The 22,792-nt window shown below is 44.8% G+C and overlaps 2 protein-coding genes and 1 long non-coding RNA gene across 6 annotated transcripts in view; 1 reads left to right on the plus strand and 2 right to left on the minus strand.

Moving 5' to 3' along the window:
• Positions 1-12,867, minus strand: part of CCNYL1 (cyclin Y like 1) — a 35,383-nt gene extending 22,516 nt beyond the window's left edge. The window contains exon 1 of one of the 3 annotated variants that reach the window (XM_040562305.1): positions 12,560-12,867. In XM_040562305.1, the coding sequence (XP_040418239.1) occupies positions 12,560-12,797 (238 nt within the window). In that variant the 5' untranslated portion in view covers positions 12,798-12,867. Of the gene's footprint in view, positions 1-11,975; positions 12,133-12,559 lie in introns of those variants that run through there. The other 2 variants (XM_040562307.1, XM_040562308.1) reach the window with 2 other exon arrangements.
• A 697-nt stretch (positions 12,868-13,564) lies between these two features.
• Positions 13,565-19,723, minus strand: LOC121071884. The gene is made up of 3 exons (XR_005820837.1): positions 19,439-19,723; positions 19,224-19,354; positions 13,565-14,722 (listed from the first exon to the last, which is right to left on the minus strand). It is a non-coding gene; the product is annotated as an uncharacterized LOC121071884 (long non-coding RNA).
• Positions 19,717-21,677, plus strand: METTL21A (methyltransferase like 21A). Of its 2 annotated transcripts, none has more exons than XM_040560723.1 (3): positions 19,717-19,944; positions 20,093-20,204; positions 21,203-21,677. In XM_040560723.1, exons 1-3 carry the CDS (start codon positions 19,804-19,806, stop codon positions 21,598-21,600), a joined length of 651 nt encoding a protein of 216 aa, XP_040416657.1. In that variant the 5' UTR covers positions 19,717-19,803; the 3' UTR covers positions 21,601-21,677. The 2 variants fall into 2 exon arrangements, with proteins under 2 accessions (XP_040416657.1, XP_040416658.1); XM_040560724.1 differs by having other exon boundaries at positions 19,722-19,944; positions 21,139-21,408.
• Positions 21,678-22,792: the final 1,115 nt, after the last annotated feature.

The raw sequence follows: 22,792 nt of genomic DNA on the forward strand, positions 1-22,792 counted from the left end.
GCCATGCTAACCATAAAAGCAAGCAAGCTCACAAACTTGCACATTAGTGTTTCGAGGCAGTATGCCAATACTTTAAGGGTGTCACGACTGCAAAGTCATCTACTAATCACCATCAACTTTTCATGAAAAAAAAAAACAACTTAAGAGCTTTTTATGCACTGAGCCAACAGAGCTCTGATTAAACAGTAGTCAAAGTATGCACAAACTCTCTTGGTGCTGGAAGTCTCAGCTACGTGAATGTTTTGTGCTACTGCACCTAGCCCACAGCACAGCCACAGCCCTCATGCGTCAGCAAGTGAACGTCACTGTCAAAGTGCGTGTATGCCCGAGACTTCTCGTTCCAGATCCCCATTGGTACGCAACATCAGTATCTAGGCCTGGATATTTTCCAAGTACTTGGCTTACATCACTGATCTTAGTCCAACAGTGTTGTTCTGACACTGGTCCAGGAAGCAGACCACTGTAATTTTGAATTTCTACTGTACAAATAGGGTAACCAATGTGTACTACGGAATAGGATGATTTTTCAGCCAGGAATTTCCCCCTCTCAAAAAAGGCCACAGTCAGCTATGAAAGCAGATCCTCTTGAGCAGGGTTGAAAAGCAAAACAGTATTTCTATTTCCACTTTACTGTGCTCATTCCTGGCATTCAATTAACAGAGGCATGTATTTAATCACGTAGTTAAAATGTAAGAAGCCCTGGTTTAGAAATCCTAGAACAGAATTTACCTTACCATTTACACCTCAAGTACCAGTGGTACATACTTGATTCTCTGAAAAAAAATCCAGCATACAATGGTATACCACACCAGCACATTTTAACTACTACTTATAATATTGCAACAAATAGTTTAACTCATTTAAAACTTGTCCACAATGTTGTAACACTTTTAAAATCACTTAAAAGGCAATATGGACAAACTCTAGTTTCTAATGTTAGCATTCTATTAAAAAGGGAAAAAAAAAAAAAGACTGACACAAACCAAGGAATTCACTAATAATAGCAAATTTTAAACAACTTTTGGGATTTGAGAAAGGAGTTATTCAGGAATGGAAGTATTTTACTAGACTACCAAATGACCAAAGTGTCATCAACAGATGGAACAGGACTGCAAAATGCAGAATTAAAATACAGATGATTACATTATTTTTAAGTTTTGACACAAACAGAGAAAATCATTCAGAAATTATTTATTTACAATTTAGCAGCAACTTTTAGAGAACCAGAGTAAGTCAGGTTAGAACAGACCTCAGAAGGTCTCCAGCCCACTCTCTTGCTCACAGCAGTGTCAGCTCTGAGGCACAAGTAGGCTGCTTAGGGCTTTACCCAGCTGAGCCTTCAAAACCTCCAAGGGTTGGAAGGCTGCACAGTCTCTCAGGGCAACTTGTTCCAATGCCCAGCTGTCCTCGTGGGAAAAAGTGTTTCCTTGTGCCCAGTTGGAACCTCTCATTTCAACTTAGATCCCTTGCTGTCTCATATTCCGGCCACACACCACTGGAAAGAGCCTGACTGCGTCACCCCAGTGACTTCCCTGTAGGTACTGACAAGCTCCTATGAGGTGCGCCTGCAAGGTTTGGCCCTCTTTCCTTCAGGCTAAAGAAGCCCAGCTCCCTCAGTTTCTCTTCACCTGTCAAGTGCTCCAGGCCCCTGAGGGGGATTAATGCCTACAGGGCCATGGGACTCGCTACTGAATGGTGCAGAAGAGCATCTGGGGACTGTACACAAGACTTAAGTGATATTTAGGAGAAAAACTGAAGGCTGGGAAAGGGAGAGAGCAAGGTAGACTGGGGAGGAACAAGCACAGGAAAACAGAGAGAAAAAGGGATGAAAGTTGCAGTGACTTGTAAACAGACTGCTGGTCAACATACTTTCTCTGGCCAGGCATGGTGCCTGATCACTGCAGCCTGTCCTGTCTGCGCAGGTCTGAGCACCAGCAACTGGAGCAGGTCTGCATGCCTCGGGGTTCATGTGTCCAGGTGTCAGCAACTGGGGAGACCTGGGATCCAGGTACTGGGCAGACTGCGTGTCTAACACCGGGTGCTGGAGGGACCCATACAGTATATATGCATCTTTCCTGCTAATGGGCTTTCATCCTGATCAGCCACAGAGGTGAACAGGATGAGGCCTCTGATGCTGTTTATGCCTGTATGTTGTGTTTGCTGCCTGCACTGAGCTGTACGGCCAGCTGCATATGCGCTGTGCACATGTGCCTTTTGGGAAGCCTTGTAGGAACCTACAGCTGCAGCAGCTTCCCCGCTACCAGGCTACTGAACATGGTAACTCCTAACACAACTGCATTTCTCCTTCCTCAATTCCATAAGGTTCCTGTTGTCCTCCAGCCTACTCAGGTCCCTCTGAATAAGCAGCCTCCAGCATATTGACTGTTGCTCGGTAGGGTGTCACCTGCCATTTGGGTGTACTCCAGTCTCCTCCAGGTCATTGATAAATGTTACAGAGGACAGTGTTTTTTTTTCAGGAAAGAGACAGTAAGAGTTAAATAGCACCCATCCTCTTTCACCCCACAGAAAAATACAGTTAAAACGCTGATTTCCCTGAGGTCTGGATTCACTTTGAAATGACATTTCTTGATAAAGCTTTCTTCTTGTGCTTTGCCAGTCCTTACATCCATCCTTCTTAGATTTTAGAAGTCAGGTCTAAGGCAAAAAAACACTACAAGAAAAACACCTGCAAATATAACCAATTTTCACCCTGCACAAGAAGGGTCTATGACAGGCGGCACTGTAGGATGTATCAAGGGACAGCATATTGACACCGTCACACAAGGAAAGTGTGCCTTCCTGAACCTAAGCAGCCACACATGTGAAGAGAGGAACAGCAGTGAAAGGAAAGTAGACTGCACTGGTTCCAGTTCCACAGTGGTTCTGCTGGGCACAGGATGCTTTCTGCTGGACAACGTTAGGTGTATCAGCGCGCACAGCACACCAAACCCACAACATCATACAACCAGATAGTTATGGTACTAATGAACTCCAGAACACGCTGTGCAGTTCCTGGTACAACACACTATAATGTGATCTGGACCAACTGTAACCAGGCTTCTTAAACCAAAATAATGTGACATTAACAGAAACAGCACAGCTGATCTGTCTTGCATGAGACTGTGAAGAGAGAGAGATGCATTTTGTAGACTGCCTGCCCGTAGCTTCCCCCTTCTATGCAGCCAGAGAATTTTAACCCTCCTTGCTTTACTGTTCTCCCTGGACAATGCTTTTCTCCAAGCAATGGAAAAATTGTCACATGGTTTGCTCTTCCCAAACTGCCCGTTTTGCTCATGAAACACCAAAAAGGAACGGCAATACGATTGATAAAGGAAACATAAGGCAAGAGGCAAACAAGGATGTGAGAAGAGGCAAAATGCAACAGGAAACACAGCAAAAGAAAAGCCAAAGAGATTAATCCACCTGCAACCAATTTGACTCACATCCAACCATAACTCCTAATACTTCATCTTGGTAGCACTTAAAAATCCCAAACCAAGATACCTAGCTTGAAAATAAGGATAAGTCTTGTTTAGGAGCTGCATCATAAGACATATGACAGAACACTCAGGCTTCACAGGTAGCTAACTGAAAATAGAAGGGGAAGAGTGGCATGCCATGGGATGAATAGAAATAAGTGGAAATTAAAGCATGCAGAAACAGGAATGACAGAAGTGACAGAAGCAACAGGATGATGCTAAAAGGCAAGAAAAAACTCCAAAACACTGTTTTAATGGCTACCAACTCATCAGAAGTCAAACATTTTCCATCAGAACCTCACACTTCGTGACACCGAGGTAAGAAGGGAAGATTCCCACCAGACATGCAGTCTGTGGGAGTGGCACAGAAATGTTGCCCTCCACCTCTCCAAAAACTGCATATCAAAAGTAGCCTTTCCCCCAGCTTCAGGGTACTACCAGCCCTGTCAGATCAACCCCTCTCTCTCCAATTAGAGCCCAGAGAAGCCAGAACTCTCTTCCCTCTCTCACCATCCTCGTTTTAAAAGATCACTGCAGTTTGCTTGCCCTCCAGACAATCTCAGCTACCCCTACTACTGCACACAGATAAGGACATACAGCTCCCCCAGATCACATTGCTTGTGAGAGGAAACCTCCGTTTTTAGCTCAAGTTCTTATGTCCTTTCCTTGACATGAAATCTGCATGAAGATTTTACTCATCTATGTCACATAAGAATGCGTGTGGGTTTTAGGAATTTATAAAGCTAACTACTAGTCTACTGTCTTACACACCTCCACAGGTGATTTCTAACTATGAAGAGCACATTTTACATACTGCATCATGTTACTTACATTATCTCCTGAATAAAGCTGACAATCAAAGATGTCACTGTTACTAAGTAGCAGCCCTTCAAAGATTTCACTACTTTTGGACACTAAAATATTGTATTTCCTGTGACAGTTTTATCCCCATCCTCTGCTTCACTAGACAGCAATAACATTTTGATAGAGCACATATTTAAAGCATTAAATCATAAAACCATCTCTGCTGTAAATTGAGTTTCTTCCCTTGCTCAGTGGGTTGCTAGTTTTGATTAACGGTTGAGCTTCCCTTATTTCATCACCTAACAGTGCATAAAATATGGGAGTTACTTAACTCACAATAAAGATTTACGAATTAAACCAAATCAGACCAACAAATTTGCCCATCCATTTCACATAGCCTGTTATTCCTAACAATAACTTCACATAAAGTAATTTGTCCTTTAAAATTATGTTACTCTATTCCCAACAATTTACCTACCAAATTATAATTCTGGTTTCTAAATCCAACCTGCTTTGTTTACTCTGCACCAACCACACAGAACATGCCATAGAACCAAGCACACAAAGGTTGCTTCCATTTGCCTTCTCCTGTTATGTCCTCAGTGACACACAGCTTAATCTATCTTTTCAACTTTCCACAGGTGGCTTCTTTCCCAGATTTGGGCAGAATTAAAGCATTTTCATCTCGTTTATTCATCTTCAAGAAAATCTCTCTCCTCCATAACAGGAGGTACTCAAAATATAATAAACCTCACTGTTTTAGTAACTAAACAAGCAAATTTGAATACATAAAGGACTAGATTTGTGGTGTAACAGTGCTTTTAAGCACAACCAGCTCTAAGACAGGAAATCTATTTTGAGGGAAAATCTTGGTGAGGACATAATCTTAACTAATACTTTCCTATACACAGGTCCTTTAAAAACACTCCTAACTCTCTACTGCCCAGAGGAAACCAACTATTTATTTAAGAAAAGCAACCAAAAACAACCTACACAGTTGGTGTTTGTTCACAGAGTGACAGAGTGGTTGAGGTTGGCAGGGACCTCTTGAGGTCGGCTAGTCCAGCTCTCCTCCCCTACAGCTACAGCAGGCTGCCCAGGCCCAAGCCCATCAGGTTTTGAAAAGCTCCACAGATGCAGACTTCACAGCTCCTCTGGGCAACAGGTTCCAGAGGCTGACCACCCCTGTTGTTAGTTGCTTATTTCTAAGGATCATGACTTTTGCATTTCTTAAACTGCAGGAGGATCCACACTGCTTTGGCCAGCCCCTGCAGCCAACTCCAGCACGATCCTATTACACTGGTCACAGGCCCTGTCAGGGAAACATGGTAAGAGATCTATTCCACTGCACACAGTACCTACTGCTTCTGGACTCAAGGAAATTAGGCTTCCATGTTGTGTACCTGCAAGTGTTACAATCACGTGCACACATTTTAACTAGGCAGAGCAGAAGGATGCCAGGAGCACCCAAAATTCCACGGTGAAGACAGGACCAGTGAGAAGGAAGGAAACTACCTGTCTGTAGGAGTGTATATTGGAAGTAGAAGGAAAACAGTAGTTCACAAGTAAAATCTTAAAAGTAGCTAACATTTTGTTAGAAAGGCGTTTCTGGACTACATCCAATGTAGATCCACTAACAAAGCCAAGGAAAAAGAACTACTTCCACGCTGCCCACTTCTCACTGCCCATATAGACTTTTACATGGATCACAATTCACTACCATGATAAGATAGTGAAAAAAAAATTAGAGCTGTGGAGTTCTGCTCTAAGTCAAAATTTTTCTACACATTAAAACAATAAAATTTTCTACACATTACACATTGAAGCAAGATCAACCAAACTTTCACTCATAAATCCATGCCAATAAGTTTAAGGAAAGCTTTCCCTGCACCAACATTTTGCATGCACGCTGCCTTCCTTCTCAAAAGACATGGCTCAAAAAGGAAATCAGATGAGTATCAGAAATCCCTGTATCACCTAGTGTCTACAGGCAACACAACTATGACGCGCTGTACTGCGTGTTAGGTGTCTCATGCCAGTCCATCAGGTGGCACGTAACGTTTTTTTCTCCTCTTCAAACTGCTGACATGGATGCATTAATTCAAGCTTCACATGAAGTCTGGGCTTTTATTAAAGTTAACAGGGTTTCATCACATCTTTTGTGCCATTTTAGGCACAAGCTCAAACACAGTCACTCTTTACAGTGGCTTTGTGGATTCTCAGCTTACCTCCATTTTGTTCAATAAAAGAACAATAACTATCTGTATACAAAACGTGTCCAATGGTTTTAGAGTAAAGCTTTTTTTGGCTTTGAAAGAAACTGGCATTCAGCAGTTTATTATCCAAGTCTGACATGATTGATGACAAGCCAGTGTTACTTTTCACACTGTAAAACAACAACAACAAAAAAAAAATCAAAACCCAACTATGTTTGATTACTGTAATGACTGAAGATCGTTTCGGAATTCCACAGGCAAAGCTGTGCTATACACACACAGTTCATCAGGCACTGCCGAATGCTATCAGGTTGATAGTGGGATTTTTGTATCAGCTGTGGAAGTAACCCTGACACCTGCATCACCTGCAAGTGGGATTTTCAGTTTTATTCATCTGGCTTCACTACCCATTTGAAAAAACAGCAGAACTATTTAAGCACAGTTGTATCTTCTTTCATCCCTTCAAGTGGAAACAATTCAAAGTTCTCTTCTGAAAACATGATTTTCATAGCAAGTGAAGTAAGAGTGCACATTTGAACTCTAACTGTAACAAAGACAAAACAGTAAGATTTAGAAGTCTCAAGATTAGTTTGTTTCAAGGATCTGCAGATCCAAGGTCTTGGTTCTTAATGTTTGGTAGTGCTTTCCTCCTACCACTCTCAGTAATTTCCTCCTTCTTCCTACATGTGGAAGATGATTGTTGGAAGCCTTAATTTAATGTGTGATATGAATTTGGGAGGAGTCATTTTTTGCTTTTTGTTGGCTCATGCAAGAGTTAGTTCCCCTGTTAGTCACCGTCTCAGTACAAGCTCAGCACACTGAGCACACTGGAGAGAACAGATACTTCTAGCTACAAAACTTCTGGTGCTCTACAGCATCTACCCCAACAGGTAGGAGGAAAAACAGCAAGTCTCATAAAGAAAGCCAGAAGAGGAGAGGATCCTAGAGATAAGTTACATGGAAACATAGTAATTTGAAAAAAAAAAAAAAAAAAGTTGACATGAAAATGAATTCAGTTTCCTTAACTCCGTAAGTTTCATTGAAACCCTCACATATTCCCCATTTTATGGGAATCTGAGTTATAATAGCTGCTGTACTGTAAGTCTGAAGAAAGACACCAAAACAAACCTGTTTCCCTCCACATATGCTTCCTGTATATGCATTCCGTATCAGTGATTCTTAAAAACCTAAGGCTTACATAAACTTGCTAGTTACAGAAATCTACGAGATTTGGTGGAGACAGAGGAGACAGACAGCATAGACTGCTTAGCCATCAGCAATATCCACCCATAACAACAGAAATACAGACATGATAGTATGGCAATGTTTTCTTCTATTCCCAAATGTATAGGGCAATTTCAGCACACTGCTTCTGAAGGACTTGCCAATCCCATCACTCCCACTATGTGCACTTTTCAGGTCATTTCATAAGGCATTAGGCATCTTAAGCCAACAAGGTGAAAGGTGTTTCAGGCTCGTAAGAGAGTCAATTCTTTCTCATTTGTCAATACCCCACACTATTTGTAACTGCTGCAAATACCTAGTTAATTCCTATCAGCGGTAGGAAAGGGATGTTGATATTTGTTGGGAAAGGAGAGAGAGTTACATAGAAGTCTCAGTTTATATGGGGAAAATGGGAGCAGGAATAACAGGGACAAATATATCTACTGGCTTCCATCCCCAGTTTCATATGAATCTAAGCACACAACTGAACAGAGCCACAAGAGACAACACAAGATGGTTAAGTCTCTGATGCCAGCAGTTTTCAGCACAGGAAGAAGCTGATTCCTTGCATCAAAGTGTTCTTTTTTTTTAAAAAAAAAAAAAAGAGAAAAACAACCTTAGTAACAATTAAAGCAGGATTTTTTAAAAAACCAACATCTATATGCTTTAAGCAAGCTGACATTATATAAGAGATGAACACACGAACAGAACTTACACCTTCTGCAAGGAGGTTTACAGACAACTTATTGGTGAAATCAAATCACAGATAATCAATATATTCAAATCTCTCTTCATCTCCAGCACTGTTTAGTAAGACTGGCATGTAGGCAACTTGAAGCTTGCCCCTTTCAGTGCAGCACAGCTTCTGGAGAGCCAGAGGTAGTTTAAAAAAAAACAAAGGAAAAGCAAGTTCATGGGTGCTTGTAAGAGTTATGCTAGGCACTAGTCTGAGCCTGTTCAGGTAAATCTCACTTTATTCTCTATTAACTCTCCTCTCAAATGCCCCCTTATATTTGTTTTCCCATCTAGCCTCCAGGCAATTATCTTGTCCCACTCAGCACCTCTCCTGATCCCATTTGCTTTTCCCTCTCATTCCTGATCCTCTTTTCCCTTCATTCTCCAGCCCCCAGCTCTTCAGGGGAAGTTACCGCATGATTGTGTCCCAACAGATCAGTAGGTCAGCAATCCTCCACTTGGTTCATGGAATCAGGCATGCCCCTGATCAAACTGCTGCACTCAGCAAACAGCAGTGCTGAAATGAGATAATATTTTCAAGTACAAATGAGAAAAGCCTGCCAAGTGAGGCCTTCTTCTAGCTTTATCAAAGAATTAAAGAATTTATGAAAAACTAGATCTATGTTTAAACACAGGAATCTGGCAAGAAAACGTCAACTGCATGAAGTTCTCCACAAAATAACCAGAAAAAAAACACAGGAAAAAATAATAAATCCCTAAAATAAAGGTTATCAGACACTTGTTTGGAAAAAAACAGTAATCAGCACAACACAACCCAAACACAACGTTAAGATCAAAGAGCTGCTGATTGTAAAACTAAGCAGCAAAGCCTTCTTGGTCAACTCCAACTGCTTTGGACTGCTGCTTGCACACAGAAGGAATGAACACTTAATGCTTGGCTGAACAATCAACTAGCAGCTTTAGCTTTTGCTTTTAGCTTTTGATATCGAACATTAACAGAAGGCATGAACCTATTTAGAAGAAACTATCAGTTTTCCAAATTGTGTTTGTTCCATTTACTTAATGCAGCTTGGCTTAGAGTATCAAACCATAAATGCAGGCTTATTTCTCATTCAGAAAAAAATCTGCACGGAATAGGTTATAGCTCAGGATCTTGATAACAATAAAATACAAAGTCATCCTTTAAATTCTCTTAGCAGCGGAACCAACAGTCTATTCCCATTTGAATCAACTTTTGTTGAAGCATTACATTTTCAGTTTCACAGTATGTTTTATCTCCCTCCCACTTACCCTTCCTTTTTTGTCTCATATAAATACCACCTCATAACCTTTCTTGTTTAATTCTGCTTTGACATAGACAATCTAAGCAGTTCTGACTGGAAACCTTCTGGAGCCGGCTGACCACCATAAACCCTACTCCATCCCCTGAGGAGTACTTTGGATAAGCATTCTATTTCCAATTTTTGACAGCAGTTACTTCTATATTTTTAGCAATGAGACGTAACTTAAGTATTTCAGATTTATACACTGTATTTACTTACTGTATTTCACACAGTATATTTGTCCTTTTCTTCCCCAAAAGGAATGTCCATAAAGTAATGCTTATGAAATACAATGCCTGTTAAGCAGTAAGCTGGAGAAGCATCAGAATAATCCCCATTTAAGAGTGCAGACCTGTGAGGACCACGTTCCACTTACTCCAAAAAAATGAGACAAAACAATACCAAAAAAATAAAACCAAAACTCAGCTGGTAAATTCTGCATTCCTGATAACCAACACATTCAATTCTAGCAAAACAAGCGGAAAAGGATTCAGAGATTTAGGAACAACAAACTTTAAAGACAGACATTTAAGGAATTAAGTCTCCATGACATTTGGATGCAAGTTTTCTGATATATTTAGCTGTGCTCTTAGAAACTCCTAGAACTGTGCATCACGAAACAGAAATAGTCAAGATTATATTGATTTCTTTTCCCCTGTAGCTTTTTATTTTTCTCCAAAGGATACAACAAAAGGCCAGTTAGCTGGTTCTGAGGCTTCTTTTACTACAAAACTGGCTTATCTTAGCTAACCATCATATTATACACTAAAAAAAAATTATGGAAGTAATATTATCCCTCAAATTAAACTGCTGGACTACCTACCGCAACAGCAACAAACTCATGTTCTGTAGTAGCCAGCAGCACAGAAACGTGTAGGCTGCCTGCACGGTTTGGTATGCTGACAGCTTTTATATCCTAGAGTTAAGAGGGATAAGCATAGGTACCTGCTATGTGTAAGTGCTGCGTTTACAGATTTAACATTTTCATAGAAGGTCTTAAACAGATAGCAGTATCGCTGACAAATTCATTACAATGTCTGTTTTGTAACACTTCATTTCAGACTCTTCACAAATAACGTTTTATGTAATGAAGTTGATTACTTAATTCTATTTGGTTAGCGCTTTAATATGTTCAAATCACAGACACGAGATACTTTATATCTAACGGTCAACAAACAGAATTGTATTTTCGTAAACATATCAAACTCTGATACTTTTTACAGCCCTAAACAGTCACATCACTCAGAAAACTGTGGACAAACAGCATTCATCACTTGCAGCAAGATCTACTTCTGAGACCATGCAGTTGGGAACCTCACACCACAGTAAAAGTGATCTTTAAAACCATCTAACACACAAACTATCAGTGCTAAATTTAGGATTACCTCCATCCTCAAAATCAAAGTTCCCATAGCCACAAAACTAAAGTTTGCGATGAACAGCCACTACCTTATTCCTGGCCTATACACTTTTACTCATGTCTGCAAATTAAAGTAAATAAATAAATTAGTACTTCTCTACTTCGAGGCCAATTCTGACATTTGGATGAGATCAAAATTAAGCCTAATTATTTAGCACTGCTGACATGATCACATCACATCAATCAAATACAACGCTTATTCCTGAGCAGACTTATTTAGCTTAGGCATTTTTGCTTGGCTTATTAGAACATTTAGAGAGTTTAGTTCCTTCTCATTTAATGAGCATGGAAGAGTTCAGACGTTTCTGCAATATCTTCTCGCAAGAATAAAGTTTTATTTCTCCTAAACGGCAAATAAAATTTCTTCTGCTGTATTGCACAGCTGTCTCAAAGGAGACCTAGGGAGCTGACTGTTCCATCTCATTTCTGTAACAGCTGCACCATACAGGGCTGTGCAGAACCACGCAAGTTTAATAACTCCATTTCTGAAGGTTTCCTCACCGTTATGCAGCCAGTTTCTCTGCCACCACCAAAAACTTGTTAACAAGCTCAATATGAGCACGGAGGGCCAGTAATGATTGTTATTGTATGCACCCTACACTAAAGATGTCAGGCTATTTATTTTTCCAGCTGAATATATTTCACGTAGGTGTGGTTATAATTACAAAGAGGAATAGCAAAGCACTTAATTAGAGAAAGTTTTGAATACCATGAGCTCTTCCACTATGCCGTATGCCTGCAGAACCACGTGAGCTGACAGGCAGACAGGAGCACCCCTAACCTGTTGTCTCAGTAACTCTGCCACAGCACAAACCTGCAAGCACGTCTGAAGAGGAGTTATGCTGGGGAGCGAGCCCTTGCGACACCCGCACTCCAGGTCTGATCGGAAGGGATCTGCATGGCAACACTTCGCTTTTAGCTGAAGGAGAGCAGGCTGAGGGCACGGAGGGTGGCATGAGGAGGAACCTCGCTGCCAGGCAGCTCCGGCTGAGCAGCCCACCCCGCAGGGCTGGGCTCCGAGCTCCCGGTGATGTCAGGCACACAGCGCCGTGCTCGCCGTGCCCTCGCTCCCCACACACCCTCTTCCTTCCTCCCGCCCGGCACAGCCTGGGAACGCCGCAGCTCCCGCCGAGCACGGCGCTGGAGGCCGGCCTCCCCCCGCGGCCGGGGGCGCCTCGCCGGCGGCCGGGCCGGGCCGGGCCGTGCCCCGGGGGCGCCGGGCGGACAGGGAGGGAGGGCCCCGAGCGCCGAGCCCCGGGCGGAGGCGTTGCGGCGGGGCAGCCCCGGGGCGCGGTGACAGCGCGGGGGGCCGGGGGAGCACGGCCGGGACAAAGCGGCCCCCTCCCGGCTCCCTCCCACACCCCCCCGCCCCGGGCACCGGCCCGCGCCGCCGCTCACCATCCGGGAACTCCCGGTCGCTGATGTGCTGGAGGTGGGGGCCGCCGCCGCCGGGATCCGAGTCCCCCGAGTCGGCCTCCGCCGCCGCCGCCGAGCCGCCGCCGCCCGCCGCCGCCTGGTACGCGTCCGCCCAGCGGTCGGGCCCCGCCGCTGCCCCGCCGCCGCCGCCGCCGCCGCGGGCCCGGCCGAGCTTGGGGCTGGCGTCCGGCGACACACAGCAGGTGACGGTGTTGCCCATGGGGCTCCGAGCTCCCCCGCCGGGCCCCGGCTGCGCGGCTGCCGGGATGGGGCGGGGGGAGCCGAGGCGCCGGGCTGGGGAGGGACGGGCGGCAGGAGGAGGGACCGGCGGGGCGGGGACGGCGGGGCGGGGCGGGGCTCAGCGCCTCAGCGCCGGTCGCGCGCGGCCGTTGGGGCGGGCGGGGCCGCGCGCGCGAGCCCCCCCCGCCACCGCCCCCTGAGCGCGGCCACCAACGGCCCTCGCGCGAGCGGCCGCCTGCCCCCGGCACGGGGAGGGGAGAGGGGCGGGGGGGGGGCGGCCCCGCCTCGCTCCCGCCCAATCGGCCGCCGCGTGACGGCGCCCCGCCAATGGGCGCGGGAGTCGTCACCGGGCCGGCGCCGCGCCCTTCCTGGCCCCCTCTCCCCCGCCCCCCGGCCAACCCCCGCCCCCCCCCCCCCCCCCCGCCCCCGGCCCCGCCCCGCGAGCACGCGTGCCGCCGGCGCATGATGGCGGCCGGGGCTGCCCGCAGGGCCTTTGAGCCCTTAGCGGCGCGGGTAATTCTCTGCAGGGTGCACAACGAACGAGGGCTGCCGGGCCTGGCAGCACACGCATCAGCCCTACCAGCTGTGTCGCGGCTCGTGGGCTCACAGCTCTGTCCCCTTCCTGGCCCGTCGGCTCCCCACCCGGGAGCCGCTGCCTGCCTGTGTCCAAAGGACGGCCCCATCTCCCAGACAGGTCTTCACATTTCCTGCCTCAGGCCTTCCCTACAAGGATGGCTTGGCGGTAGATTGGTGTGGTGCGTTTTTATTTAACTTCTCGGAAAGCTCAGCGCTTGAGGTCACAGCCGCGTAGCTCTCTAGCCCCTTGATTCACCACGCACAGCCATGCCTCCCTTCACCCGTGAGGAGCTTTGTCCTTGAAAGGAGACACCTGAAGCCACCGCTACCAGCTCCTGTCTGCATAACGACCCTTGAGAAACTCCAAAATCTGCAGGCTTGCTTTTGCCCACACAAACTGCAGCGAGCCCTGAGAGTCTCCTGAAGAGACTGCGAGGAAACTGCAGGATTTTCCTTCAGCCATCCAGCTTCGCGCTCAGCATCAGTCCCAGAAACGGAGACCAGCTCTTTGCAAAAGCTTGGTTGTGCTTCACAGGGCCAATAAGTTTAAATCCTTGCAATTGTGCTCTTATCTTCACCTTGATATAGTGCTGCGTATGCTTTTCCAAGGCTGTGTCTCCTCGTCTGTGGGGAGGTAACACCAGCTTTGCGACGTGTTTTCATCCATTTATCCCTTCTTAGAAAGTGTCTCGGCTGCAGAGAAGGGGTGCGTTCTGATCTGACTCTCAAGCAGTCTGTGGATAACTTGGAGAAGGGCCACGACATTGTCTTTTCCTGGAAACATAGCTGCAGGAAGAATGAATCACCAGGTTGAACCTGTATAACCAACTGAAAACAAAAGCTCAGGCTTCTGTGTCTCACTGTTGCAAATAATGGGGGGAAAAATAGGCATCCTGTTTTGAAATCCACTACCAGCTGACAGGACAAAAATATTGCAGGCATGATTGTCTTCTGAAGCTGACACGTAACATAAGACCATGGCCATTTAAGGGAAAAAAAAAGAAGCAAAACAGTAGTTAGGGAAATAGATCCAATGCTTCCTTGAGGACTTGAATAAAAAGTAACTGGCGAGGTTGTTCAGAATACACAGGGTGGGTTTTTAGTAGCCCTAAATTTTCGGTTTTAAAATCACCTCCTGGAGTATTCTTGGCTAGCATGTATTCACCACTACCCAGCTAGCCGGGGCTGGGAGGCTGTGCTTTGTAGCATAAAGACAGACTGCAGCACCAGTGTCATTGATTAAATTCGTACTTTTGTCTCTGCAGCAATCCAAGATGTCATTACAGGCAGTGCAGGGGTTTCTTTCCTAGCGTGCGAACATCTGGGTCACTGCAGTGATACCAATAGAACAAACATCCGGGAGTGAACGTTTTTTGACCTGAGCTTTTCTTTTCTGATCCTACCGTTATTTTGTCTTAAGAAAAAATAAAATTAGCTTTGTAGTTATCAAAGGCTAAGGAGAACAAATTGCAGCTGGTAGAGTTAATGGAGACTTCAATACCTGAAAAGAGAATTTGAGATGTGCTGAAGTCAAGAGCAAAGCCTACAAAGCTTTACTTTGTGTGCTGCTGGGCAGAGAGCTGATCGAACAACTATTTTGATGAGCCAAGCGTTAGAAGTAGCTGTTACTGCAGGTCATGTATACAGTTTTCCTACCAGGAAAAGGAAAACGCTTTCCAGTATTTTAACACAAACATTAACATGGATGTGTGACTTAATTCAGAAGAGGCAAATTGCATGAGTAAGCCCTGCAGTAAGTTTGTTTAGGGTAAACTTCTAAAGGTTTAATTCCACCCTGGGCCACCAAAGCCTGGAAAGAGGCCCGCAGAAACCCTTCCTGCAAGGTCTAAGGTACATGAAATTGCTTAGACTTGACTGTTGCTTTTCTCCATTGTCTGAAGGATTTTGGTTCTAAACAGTGGAGAAAAGCTGCTAGTATCATCACGAATTAAACAAACAAACAAACAAACCCCACATTTTTCTTAAACTTGGTTTCTGCTTGGTTTAAAAAGAGTAACCATTGCATTGAGGCAAATGCTCCTGCATCTCTATGAATGTCTAGTGGCTGTTTGCCTATATATAGACAAATACTGGTTTTAAATTGTTTTTAATTAGTTGTTGTTAACTACTTTTAAATACAGTACACTGCTTGCACTGTAATTTCCCCTCCAATTACATAACACTGCACCTATAGAACTCATCAGAAATTTGGGGACCTAAAATTAAGCCTTTAGATCCGTATTCAGACTCGACAAAAGGGTATTTTTTGCAGCATTTTCCCTGCCCTAGCATCCCACATTCCAGCCACACGTCAGCCCGGTGTGTGGCCATCAGCCGGCTGCAATAAGCACAGAAGCTGCAGGAGGAGGAGGGCACCGGAGGGCCCAGTGCTGCCCAAAAGCCACCCGTGTGCACACTGATGGCCACTCACACGTCACTCATGCTCCGGTGGGTGAGGCGTGCTCCTGTCACACGGCCCAACACGTGGCATCCTATGGCCTGGAAGTCTGGCTAGCAGAGACCTGCATGAGGCTGCAGATCTGTGAGCATCCACAAGCACATTTGTAAGAGGAGGTTTCCAGCAAATGAAGTGCAGTTGTTGCTTATGGAAAGGAAGATCTGGCTCATTTTGCTTTTTGTTGCTTAATTAAAACTTCAGAATAATGTCAGCTTTCAGAACTGCAAGGCATTTGAGAGATCAGTCACATAATTCCACTAAAAGCTAAGTGATTTTTCTGTAGCAAGAGATTTTAATAAACATGGTGATTATGTCTGACAGTTTATCAAGATGTGAGGTTTAAGGCGTGAATGCAATACTACGGATGGGAACTATTCCTTCTTCAGAGGCCCCAGAAACTTCCTGCATTTCAGCTCATTTGCTTATGAAATACATCTTTGTATTTTTTCTCATTACTTCCATTGTTTAATGTAACTCTTTGTATAAAGAAAATGACAGTGGATGATACCTTACATTATTTTGATATTTAACATTTTTCAGTGATCTTGCTGAACCAGCAAGTTATAATGTCTACAGATAACCTGTCAGTTTCTGCAGAAACTTTAAGTTTTCAGTTTTAATTCACCCTGTTGGTTTCAAAGATGATCCAGATCAGTTCAAGTTGAGGCTGTCTTAACTCTGTAACTGCAAGCAGTGATGAGCCAAATTAATCTCTGGTTTACTCCCTTTTCATTTAACAAAAAGCAGTTCACCACCCCATCTATCTCAGTGGTGTAGAGAATCTGGAAGCTCCTGGTGAAGATTTAAATGTAAAAGTTGTTAACCATTTCACTGCTAGTCATTTGAATGGCCACTTATGGTGACAGTTAAGGAGAAAGACCACTTTCTTTTGCGAGTTTTCCTCCGTGCCTTGTGTTTGCTAGTTTTCGTTGGCTGATGAAAGTTCTTAGCAAAATAGACATTTGTCAAAACTTTCCTTCAAAGACAGCTTTTGTTTTTCAGTGGAATGACAACCAGACATAGATGATATTTATTTAGAAAGGAGAGGATTAGACATGTATGACCAGAAGTTTCCACACAAATAGTTACTGCTAGCCTTTTGTACAACAGAACCATTTGGGATAAGGCGTTGCTGTCAAAGGGTTATCAACAACACAGGTTTCCAGATACAGAGTTAAAAAAAAATAGATTGCTTCTATTTATACCTGCCTTTGCCTTGGTAACCAGAGACTGTGAGATGGATGCAGTATTTTCCCCACATTGGGGATGGTAATGTGGTACATGCAGTGTCTGCAGAGCCATCACAAGAACTGTTGCATTCACTTCTAAGGGAGGATTTTAAATATTGAGCAGTAAAGAGAAAATTTCAATAAGGGAGGTATATTAGTATGGCTTCAAAATAATTTGCGCTCGTTTCCAACTCATCTACTTGATTCTTTGATCTTCTGAGTATTACAAGGACCGCTGCTCTTAAACGCTTTTTTAAATTACCCAAAGCAGCTTATTGGCATCTGAGGTAGCACGATTTACTTACAGTTGGACACATTATGCCTTTGTTCTATTAAGTAGTTGAGTGAGATAAGAACGGACTTAAATCAGTGTTTCTTTTTCCTTTAACTCACCCTTGCTTTCCATAAAATGAGCTGTTTCCTACTTTGAAAGTTTATCTGCTGCAGGGTGGGAAAAAACACATCTCTTTCTCTGCCACTATAATACTTGGGTATTGTAACTTAGGAAATAGATTTGTAGAGGGAAAAAGTTTAATTTAAGGCTCTTTCTGAGCTTTTAGTGCACTTGATTGCCTTTTAATAGCTTCACTATCCAGTTCTAATCTGGAAAGTAATTCCTGACCTTCTGTCTAAGGCTCATGGAAGTCAGTGCCAAAGAAACATTAGCAGGGAAGAAGGGAAAATACTTCTGGGAACCAGAGCAGGATTGCTAGAGAACCTGCTGATCTCCAAAGATATTCAGGGATATTTGTCTTACAAAAACACATTCTTGAGAAAAAAAACATTCACTACCTTATTGTCTTTGAGAACAGACGTGTACATTTTCATGTACAGCCTCCTTTCACTCTAGTTACTATTTGGCCAGATTCTAGGTCTTCCAAAATACCGCAGGGGAAGAAAACTGCTGGGGGTGGGGTGGGGGAAGGAGGCGATGAGGAGCACTGGAGCCCTGCTGCACACATCCACATCTCCTAGGCTGGAGATCCCAAGGCTGGCATGTGATTTAGGAGGTGGAGGAAAAAGATGCATGCCATTTGGGAGTTTCCCTCCATTTGCTTGATGGTGTAGTTTAAGCACAGTGTAAGTAAGTGAATCAAAAACTCATCCAAGCAGAGTTCTTATTTCAAGTGTAATCATTCTCATAGCTTTTCCCACATTGCCTATATAAATAATTAAAAAAAAAAATCGAGATAATAGCACAAGGAACTTCAAACTCTGAAAAGCAGAAGCAGTGGCAAAGGACCAGCACTTTAGGACATAAAACCACAGTAAGCTGAATCATCGCACCTGCTCTGGCATGCTTATGAGAAGAAGTATGAGTTGCCATAAGACAAGTATGAACTGGTTTTGGGCAAATGAAATACTGGTTTTCATTCCCCTACAGTAGCAGAACCCTAAAAACAAGCTTTGGTTCCTGCTACCCCCGCGCAGCCTGTAATGCTCTTCCACAAAGGTGTTCATGAATCTTGAGCCATTCAGTCGAAATCAACGTCTTTCACATGTAACCACATTTGCTTTCGTCTGCCAGCCAGATTCACTGCTTCCTGTGGGAAAGTGGTTTTTTTTTTTTTTTTTTTTTTTTTTTTTTTTTTTTTTTTTTTTTTCTGGAGCTGGTTATGCTCCCCAACTTTGAGGGCTGGCCTAACCCTTCTTTCTGGTGGTGACACAAAGAGCTGCTGAGCCACACAACAACTGGAGATGGACACAGGGAAGCCATGCTTCTCCGCGGCCCCACTCCCCCAGGCATTTTTCTTGCAGCCCTCTGCACACAAGGTCTGGCTCCTTGCAGGGGCTGAGGAACATGTCTGGAGCTCCTGTGCCTGTGGGTGGAATACCTGCAGCACTGCTTCTGGAGAGCTGGAGTGCAAGTGCTGCCAGGATGATTCCCCAGTCCTCCCATGGCCTTTAGCAGGCTTTGGAGCAAGTTCAAGTAACTGGGTATGAAGACAGACAAAGGAGAGGAGCACTGTGTTGTTTTGCCAAACAAGATTAAACGGAGCCAAAGGTGAAGAGAAACCCATGCACAAACAAGGCAGCAGGAGTGTGAGCACCACACTCCCACTTGAGAGCAACTCTGGCTTTACTGCCATGGTCAATATTCTGGCCAGATGCACAAAAGGAGATGTGTTTCTGAGATCGTTACCTGGTTGTTGAAGGACTGCTTCCAGGTTGGTGATGAGTACTTGCGGGGGCCATGTTCACAGAGCTGGCAGTGGGGGATGAGGCTGGGAGTCTGGACAAATCTGTTTCCTTTATGGCAACTACCTCAAAACCCTGAAACAGAAGAAGTAAGCTGAAGCCACAGAGAGGCAACAGTGGCAGCAGACAGTGCCTCACAGAGCATTTGGCATCTCTTACCTTTTTGTATAGCACCTAGGAGTCAAAAGAGAAGCCCACCAGCCTCCTCACTCCCAAGCAAACTGGTACCACTTAGATGCTCACTGGGGTCCCCCCCGCCTCTTTCTTTCGTGTTTTCCATTTCCGCCCTCATTTTTTTTTTCCTTTTTTCTTTCCCTCCCTTCCCGCCCATTGTGGGACTCCTACACCCAGCCCCGAGCCCGCTGCTGGCGCTCCGAGCCCCGCCACCAGGCCGCGCCCCGCCTCAGGCGCCCGAGGCCTGCGACGGGGGAGCGGCGGCGGCGGCGGGAGGCCGGGCCGGGAGCGGGGCTCTCGCTGAGGCCTTCCCCCGGCGCCTTCCCGGTGCCCCGCGGGAGGCCGCCGGGATGGCGCTGGTGCCCTACGCGGAGGGCTGGGGCCTGCAGGGCCTGCGCAGCCCGTGGGCCACGTACCGCTTCGCGGGGCGCACCGTGCGCCTGCGGCAGGACTGGCAGCGGCTCGGCGTGGCGGCCGTGGTGTGGGACGCGGTAGGTACGGGCCGGGCGGCGCTGCTCTGCCAGAGCTGATACGCCTGGCTCTTCCCATAACCTTCTCCCTTTGTGTAAATCAGAAATGCAGTGATTCAGTGTGACTGAAATGAGCCCTGTGCTTGATCGGCCTTGTCTCCTGGCTTAGGCTGTCGTCCTGTGCACGTATTTGGAAATGGGAAGCGTCGATCTCAGAGATCGGTCTGTGATTGAGCTGGGAGCTGGAACCGGATTGCTGGGAATAGTGGCCACGCTGTTGGGTAAGGGTTCATTTGTTTGCTTTAAGGAATTTACAACTGTAGTAAAACTGCCACTTTTACATCTACATGCCCGGTACAGAAGTTAATACCAAAGCCACCTATGTGAACTGGGATTTATCCTACCTGAGTCATCTTCCTTTCTTGTTAGACTTCAGAGCCTGTTGCATTATTTATTGTGGCGATGGTGCCACTGCAGTTTACTTTATGGTGGGACCCTTGACGCCTGTTACCATGGTAGTCAGCTCCGCAGCACTGAGTTCTGCAGCTGTCTTCCCCCAGGGAGCGAGAGCTGTACTTGCTGTCTTCCACTTGTCCTAAAATGCAGCACGGATGAAGCTACAGACAGAAATCACTCTGTGCTTGTATGAGCCTTGTTAGCCTGTCTTGCAAACAGGGAAACCAAGGTCCGGAGAAATGATTTACCTGGGATCCGTGGCTGAGGCAAGGACTGGGTACTATGTTAAATTTGTGCTAACTGTCCCAGACTATCTTTGTAATTCAAAGCTCTAGTGACTGTGGAAGGTGCTGATTGAAATAATAAAAACAGTGGCATGACTACATTTTGTCAAACTGCTAAATCTCACAGGGATAAATTTCATCTGACCTGTGAAATATGTTTTCTAGCTGCCTGTCTTCAACAGAACAAGTAAGGAATCAGAGCAGGTTAATTGTAGCAATCACTTTAACTTTGTTGTCACCTATGGAAAGGCAGAAAGTAACTACTTTCATGCACTGAGAAAAAGCTCCAGAACACTTTCTTTGTTTAATCCGACAGCCTTCGTGTGAAAAATACTCTATATTCTTAAGTGACTGATGAAGAATAGGATGTGTAGAGACAGCGGGCTTTCTGCTTGTTTTGTTCTTTTGTTTTTAATCAAACAGCTTAGGGGAATTAATAGCGTTTAACAGGAACTAAGGAGGCTGTTTGGCTTAGAGCATTGTATTCCAAATGCTGTGTTTACAGACATTAACCTGAGACAAACTCTTGTACCACCTAGGTGCTCGTGTTACCATCACAGACAGGGAAGCAGCACTGGAGTTCCTGGAGTCAAACGTACAGGCTAACTTACCTTCTGAACTCCATCCAAGAGCTGTGGTGAAGGAACTGACGTGGGGAAAAGACCTAGGTAACTTCCCTCCAGGAGCGTTTGACTTCGTCTTGGGTGCAGACATCATTTATCTGGAAGAAACTTTTGGGGAACTGCTTCAGACATTAGAGCATCTATGCTCAGAGCAAACTGTGATTCTTCTTTCCTGTCGTATCCGCTATGAACGGGATAACAACTTCTTGAAGATGCTGAAAGGCCATTTCTCTGTATATGAGGTCCACTATGATTCCAGTAAGGACATTCATATCTACAAAGCACAGAGGCACAGTCACAAGGATGACTTTTGACTCTATACTTTGTTAATAAGCCACCGATCCTGTTCAAACCTCTCCTAGTTTCTATTAAATACAATTGTTCCTAAGCATATAATTGCAGAGGTTGTGTTATTTCACCATCTTCTTCCGCTTGGTCTGACACAGCAAGGATTGTACTTACCTTCTGCTTGTTGAATTTCTGCTTCATTCCTTAATAACAAATATATAAGGTCTTCCACTGACTATCAAATGTAATTTCTGAAGCTGATTTAAGCTGCAGAAGTCTCCATGCGTGAAAAATGTCATAAAAGGACCTGTTGTTTAAAATCAAATGACACTTAACTTCTGTGGGAAACTTAGATTGGGGATTAGAATAGATAAAGTGGGATTTTTCCTCCTTATAATTTCAGCTTTAGAAAAGTAAAGTAATATGGAAGAAATATAAACTAAGACTGCAGCTCCAAATGCTTAACTCTTCAAACCTTCTGCACCTTTAAAGTTGCAGTAAAAGAAGCCATTCAAAAGGCAAAACCAACAAAAGCAGATGCTATAAAGTTACTCTATTGCTGCCACTGCTGAACTGAAGAGGCGCAGGGAAACAAGGGGTGGGTCAGTAGAGGGGAAGGATCAACACTGCAGAGTAAGCCAACTTGGAAATTAGAGGTGATTATATCTGACTTGCGAGTGTGGACGAGGTACTGAAGGTACAGGCCTGCGGTACTGAAGCAGTCCTGGTTCCTGGGTTGTCCCTAACAATCTAACTGTCCCTCACACGGATCAAGGCTCCTCTGAGCAGATAGAAACATGTGTGTGCCAGCAGGGCAAGTAAAACAAGGAGACTCAAACTGCTTTTTAAATACCAGTCCTTGACTCTCAGAGTACCACTTTTTACTTTCTACCTCAATTTGTTTTATGGGTCACTGTCTCTGAGAGCAGTTATTTAGGAGAGGAAAATGCTGCTGTAAAATCTTTATAGTTGGGGGGAATGTGTTCTACTACCGGGGAGCTTGAGGCTTGAGACATCTAGATTTTGGCATGCTTCTGGTACACAGATACTGTTTTAAGTAACTGATTTTTTATCTTAAGCTTTTGGAAATACCCGTGTGTTTATCCCATAAACCTACATGATAGGTGCAGCTTGGAATCTGAATCACACCACGAGCAGATTTCCATCTCTTTCTAATGGTGGAAGCAGGAAACTAGTGAAAGCAGTGGCCTAGAATTT

Source organism: Cygnus olor, chromosome 6 (assembly GCF_009769625.2).
Source record: "Cygnus olor isolate bCygOlo1 chromosome 6, bCygOlo1.pri.v2, whole genome shotgun sequence".
NCBI classification, from domain to species: domain Eukaryota; kingdom Metazoa; phylum Chordata; class Aves; order Anseriformes; family Anatidae; genus Cygnus; species Cygnus olor.